The 6306-nt window shown below is 30.3% G+C and overlaps 1 protein-coding gene across 1 annotated transcript; it reads left to right on the top strand.

Annotated features, from left to right (window-relative positions):
• The first annotated feature begins 276 nt into the window (after nucleotides 1-276).
• LOC114190352 (ethylene-responsive transcription factor 1B-like) lies at nucleotides 277-1366 on the top strand. The gene has a single exon (XM_028079200.1). It carries the CDS (start codon nucleotides 369-371, stop codon nucleotides 990-992), a length of 624 nt encoding a protein of 207 aa, XP_027935001.1. The 5' UTR covers nucleotides 277-368; the 3' UTR covers nucleotides 993-1366.
• Nucleotides 1367-6306: the final 4940 nt, after the last annotated feature.

The raw sequence follows: 6306 nt of genomic DNA, 5'->3' as shown, positions 1-6306 counted from the left end.
ATTAATAATATATTTACTAATATTTAAAAAATATAATAATGGTAACCCGAATGCTATTTATTAATAGAAAAGGACAAGGAATTGTAATTGAAGGTACGTGAAACAGAGAGAGAAAAACAAAGTTGTCTTGTTAGAGAGACTATTAGTAATTTAGTATGTATAAATTTGGCATGCTTTTGCGTTTTTCCTCTTTTTCACACAATGTTTGATTATCCGATTCGCTTTAGCGGCGTCTTTTACCATTTTACCATGGCCAAAACCGGGTATAAAATGAGGTTGTAGGAGCAAAAGAGACGAGAAAAACAGAGCAACTCAACAACACCTTACTTTTCCTTTTCACTCTTCACTCTAGTTTTCTGAACATAGATATGGATTCCACCTCCTTCTTCAACTCACCTTCTTCCGATTTCTCCTCCGAATCTTCCTCTCCGGAGGCTTTCTCCTGGGAGGGCTACCTCCCCTTCAACGAGAACGACCCGGAGGAGATGCTCCTCTATGGCATGATCGCCGGCGCCAACACAGCCGAGCGCGCCGCCGATCGAGCGGGCTCTGAGGAGAGCGAGGCGGTGCAAAAGGAGAAGTCCTACCGCGGAGTGCGGCGGCGCCCGTGGGGGAAGTTTGCGGCGGAGATTAGGGACTCCACACGGCACGGGATGAGGGTGTGGCTTGGGACATTCGACAGCGCGGAAGCCGCGGCTCTGGCTTACGACCAAGCAGCGTTTTCCATGCGTGGCTCCGCCGCGATTCTGAACTTCCCCGTTGATATCGTTAGAGAATCGCTGAGGGAGATGAACTACACGGTCGACAGCAATGAAGAAGGGTGCTCCCCTGTTGTCGCTCTCAAGAGGAAACACTCCTTGCGGAGGAAAATTGGTGTGAAGAAAAACAACAAACAGAGTACCGTAGACAATGCGGTCGTGTTTGAAGACCTTGGTCCTGACTACTTGGAACAGTTGTTGATGTCCTCTGATCATATTCCCTCCTCCTTCTGATTCATTCATTCCTCAATTGCAATCCAAACCTCAAAAGCCTTCACGCTGCGGCTCAAGCAACAATCCCGCAACGTTTTTTTACATCCTTATAAATATCCCATGATGCATAGTTTCTACTTAGGCTTTTTATGTTAGTGTTAATTCCTTTTTCTTCTTTGTTCTTTGGTTCTTGTGTGGCTGAGATGCCCGTGTCGTGTTTGGATGACAGATTTCAACATCTGAATCTGTATCTTTTTCTCTCTTGATGGTTTTTTTTTTTTAGTTTTTATTTTTTTTGTTTTCCTAGAATTGGAGAACTTTCTTGTTTTTTGTAAAGTTTAGACGATAAGGAATGCAGTAATCTACGTGGGGCACCATTTATGTCAAATTGTCGATATTTATTGAGGTGACTGGGACTGTTGTTTTAGCTTTATCGGACTATAAGTCAACATGCATGGTCGAGTTTAGCGCGGGGAAGGCGGCACGTGTGGGCGCACGCATACACAAACAAATTACAATCGGTTTCTTATCCATTTTGCCAACCTCTTCCCTTTTGTCTTGCAGTGTGTTTGAAAATTTTCTCAGTTTTGCCAAACATATATGATCACATAATTAATAGCATCACAAGAGAAAAAAGGGGTTTATCAGGTTGAAAATCTAATTTTAAGAATATACAACGTTATAATAGAAAAATGGCTTTTAAAGTATGGTTGATGAAGGTAGATCTGGTCCCATTAAGGTGACATAAGGGATATTAACGTGGTGCATGACACGCGAGAGAGTTATTTTTTGTAAATGAAAAAGTGATGCTTTAGTTTTCAAAGTTTCGTATTTGATTGTGTTCAAAACAAGTGGCAGGGCTAGTTTGATAGCAGGTTAGGCTAATTTTGTCCTGTGAGCAGAACCGCATCTCCGAAACATAGACTTTGATTTGAGACAGCACATCGATCGCTTAGGTGAAGATGAAATACCAAATTTTTGTTGTTCCACAAGGAATAAAAAATAAGAAGATAAAATGGATTAGCACTTGGACGCAATATTTTATGGAGAAAATATGGTAAAGGAAGACGCAAGGAAATAGGGTGAGTTGGTGGGGTTTCTAGAAATTTGTCAAATCTGTTGGAGAGTAGAGAACCGCAAAACAGTTTATTTATTTTTTCTCTCCAACTGTTTGAGTCCAACTTTGAAGCAAAAGAAGCTTCTTCCAATTGTGGTCTAACAGAATTGGTTGGACACTTAGACCAACATCTTCAATCTTATGACTTATCTCAATATTATTATAATCACGTGCCATTACTTTGCTTTATTCATTTTTTTTTCTACTCCTAAATATGTTTCAGTATCTTAAACTATTAATTTACATGCTAAGAAAGTCACCCTTTATATCCCATATTCAAAGGAAGATGTTTTATAATATGTACTCAAGTCGAACAGTTAAATACTCGTATATAAAACAATAAAAGGTTGAAAGTTTTGCATAACTATATAGTATCTCAGATGCAGTGTCAAATTTTAATCTTGCAACGATAAAAGCTAGTATTGAATTGATTAATCACTTAATTAAATGTTTTTTCCCTTATACTATTAGGTATTTTATTTAATTAAATATTTTATCACTCAATTATCATTACTCAACTAATTTTATCATCTAAATTTTTTAAAATCATTTACCATTAATTTTGTGTATTCTAATGCTAGATGTTTAAGATGTATGAAGAACAAAAGAGTCATTTTAAAAAATATAACAAAATGCTAATGTCTTTGTTTATTTGTTAAACTTTTTGTTAGGACACGTGAGTAAAATAATAAAATGTTAGTGGTAAAATTCGTTAAAGGATAATTATTAAATAATAAAATATATGATTATGCTAAAATAGGCTTAATTATATGTTTTTATTATAAATTTAAAAAATACAATAAATTACAATGAAATTACTCATTGATAATATATTTATTTTCGTTAATAAATTTAATACTCAAAACAGAATAAATTTCAATTGGTCATGGTTAAAAAATTATTATCAAAAAATTTATATTACCGTCGAATAGAATTTTTTTGGTAATAACAAAAAAAATTTATCGATAGATTTTTATCAACCCAAAATGCTTTGATGAAGTGGTCATTGATAAAATTTATCGACAGATCACAAATCAATTGATAAATATATGTCACTAATTATTGGTGAAATCTAACTATTCGGTAAAAATTGTAATTAGGTTTTTTTTTTTTTTTTTCCTTCTCCACTTTCCCTCTCCTCCTCGTCGTGCATTCACCGCTGTCACCTTTAGCTTATCCTCCTTTTCCTCCTCTTCATCTTCTCTATATCTCTTTCTCTCTACCTTCTTCTCCTCTTATAATTTCGACACAACCATCGTTGTCGCACTTTTGTGTCACTCTTGAACCACTGTCTCGATCATCATGTTTTTGTTTCCTCCTCCTCCTCCTCAATTGAGTGACTTAATTGTCAAATATTATTAAAAAAAATATTTATCAATAATATAAATTTTAATTTATCCACTAAAATATTCATGATTAATTTAAAGTTCGTTGATAAAATCAATTGATAAATTTGAATTTATTAGCAAATTTATTTCTCTGAGTAAAAATTCATCCATAATTACAAATTTTTTTATAGGAAATATAACTAATTAGTACATGTTAAAAAAATCAACTTTCACCAAAATATCCAATTACAAACATTGAATATAATATTCAAAATATACTTATATTTATTTAAACAATTTTAAACTAAAAAATCAAATGACATAAGAAAAATGTAGATAAATAATAAAATATAAATTCTTTTAATAATCTGATCAGCGAAACTAAAATTTCTTAAATAAAAGTTGACGAGTAAAAGTCAATTTTTCTATGCCCAATCCGTCAACTACAAATTTTTTTTTATCTGCCAGTAGAGCAATTTTGTTTAATGAGATAAAATCTTAATGAAAATGTTGTCTCAAATCCATTCCGAGGTTTAAGATCAATTAAGATTATGCATAAATTTTACAATTCAAAATTGTATTAAGAGAATAACAAAACCATTCCAAAAAGCCCAACAAATATTAAATATACCTTAAACTCAATTATGACTTATATTTTATCAATAATCCATCCCGTATAACTTTTCTACCATCCCAAATAAAAAAATAATCAAACATAGGCAAAGGAAAACCATGTTTACATTCAAGGGCAGGCCTTGCTTGTGACCAAGAAAAGTCATGGCTCTCCTAAGATTTTTAATTTTAATTTATATATATTTTAAAATTTATATTTTTTATATTATTTTTATTATTTTTATTAAGTTATATATATATACATTATTTATATTTGAAGTTATTTATATATTTTTTTAAAATAAAAATAAAAACTAATTTGATGGACCTTAGTTAGTAAAGGGATTAAGATTTTGTACATGGCCATAAAGTTTTTTTAGAACAAACCATTAATAAGGTGTAGAAGTAAAAATAAAGACAGATTGAGAACTAGAGATTAGAGATAAGAGAAATCGAAAAATGCTTCCTCACAATATCTCCTAGATGAGTATCCTAATTTGATTTATGTATGTTAGATTTATGATTCTCTCATTACGATATTTCTTCTAAATTAATTTTTTTTAAATTAGTATGAAAACTAACTTAATTTTAGAAATATTTTTATGAAATTGGCATGAACCCTAATTATATTTTTCTTTTCTCAAATTAGTATAACCCTACATTATAAAATGTTGAGATTTTATGTTTTTCGGTGCATAAAATAAATTAGTTGAATAATCTTGAATTGAAATAGAAATTAGAATACTCATTTTGTGTAAATTCAATTCATTAAAAAGATAAGAGGTAAGAATTGTGAATTGCCATATGAAAATGATTTAAGTAAAAGAAACAAAAAGTTTTTTTAATTAATAAATTATATATAAAAAAATCTAAATTGACAGAATTTGTTTTCAAGTTCTACCACTCCTTATATTAATTTTTTCCAAATTATCAAACCATCCCAAAATACTCGATTTCCTTAATTTTCCAAAAACTTAAATTTTACACATTTCATCTTAAATTCATAATTTCCCAAAGTCACAACCCAAATAATCCTTCAACCTGGAAAACTAAAATTTAAAACGATAAATCTAACTTCCCTTACCGGAAGTGATTTAAATATATAAGAATTCAATGGTTGAAGATGAATTACCGAGACAAATCCACCACCAAGCGTCTCTTACTCTGGTAATTATTAAGATCTAACAGGAGAATATTACAATTTGTATTTGGACAACAGAAGAAACATATGTAACGTAATCTTTCTTGATCTTTTTGCATGTTTCCTTTTGACGAGAGAAATTGGTATTCAAAGGAAGGAAGTTGAAGATGACTTGTCCTTATTCCACTTTATCTTTTAACACATTGTACTATTGAGAAGCAACTATTTTAAAGGTCGAAAACAGTTGAGTTTTCTTCTTAGGTAGCTGGACAAGGAAGAAGGAGGAAAAAACATATTTTTGTCAAAGATAAGGTTCTGTTTTTGGTAAAAGAAGACACAGTTTTTCTTCCTTTATTACTGTTCTATTTTACTCCAGGTTTCATATGCCCACATCCCACACTTTAAGTTTTCAACAAAAAGCCCACCTGAACACCCATTCAACTACCCAATTTTTTCTATCTACTCTCATTATAAAATCATTTTTATCTTACACTATCATTATATAGATACCACAAATATAAATAAAATAATACTAAACTAAATTCCTATAGTTATTGATTTATGTGGGCGAAATTATTACTCATACGGTTCGTTGATTATTTTTTTTTTCCAAACTTTAAAGTCTTGTTTGAAAATCCTACACGACAAAAAAAATTGTGTTTAAAACTGTTAAAAAATGTTTCAAATTCATATCATGTAATTCACGTTTAAAAGTAAAAATTAATTACAGGATTGTCTAGTAATTCATGAAATCATTACACTTTCATTTATTGTCTCGTAGGCAATTCAGTGAGAGAAAAAAAATAGGCATTTGAATCACTAAAAAGAATCTCATTAATAATTATTAATAATCAATTTTAAAGTTATTAATAACTAAAATAATCACTATTATAAAAAAAAATTATAATTAGTTGCTAAGTAATTATAGATCAATTTAGTATCTAAAATCATGGTAACTAATTTTAAAAATCAATTTAATGACCAATTATAATTTTTTATTTATAATAGTAATTATTTTAGTAATTAATAATTTTTTACTTTGTAAATTAGTATCTAAATTAGTTATTATATTGACTAATAATTTTTAGTCACCAAAATTGATAACTAATAAAACATTTTCTCGTAGTAAATTAAGAA

This window comes from Vigna unguiculata, chromosome 7 (genome assembly GCF_004118075.2).
Source record: "Vigna unguiculata cultivar IT97K-499-35 chromosome 7, ASM411807v1, whole genome shotgun sequence".
NCBI classification, from domain to species: domain Eukaryota; kingdom Viridiplantae; phylum Streptophyta; class Magnoliopsida; order Fabales; family Fabaceae; genus Vigna; species Vigna unguiculata.
The sequence above is the reverse complement of the archived record's forward strand: the minus strand, read 5'-3'. Positions and strand labels throughout refer to the sequence as shown.

What these genes read in the sequence shown, in the direction of transcription:
- LOC114190352 (XM_028079200.1), top strand. Translation starts at nt 369, where the DNA reads ATGGATTCCACCTCCTTCTTCAACTCACCTTCTTCCGATTTCTCCTCC.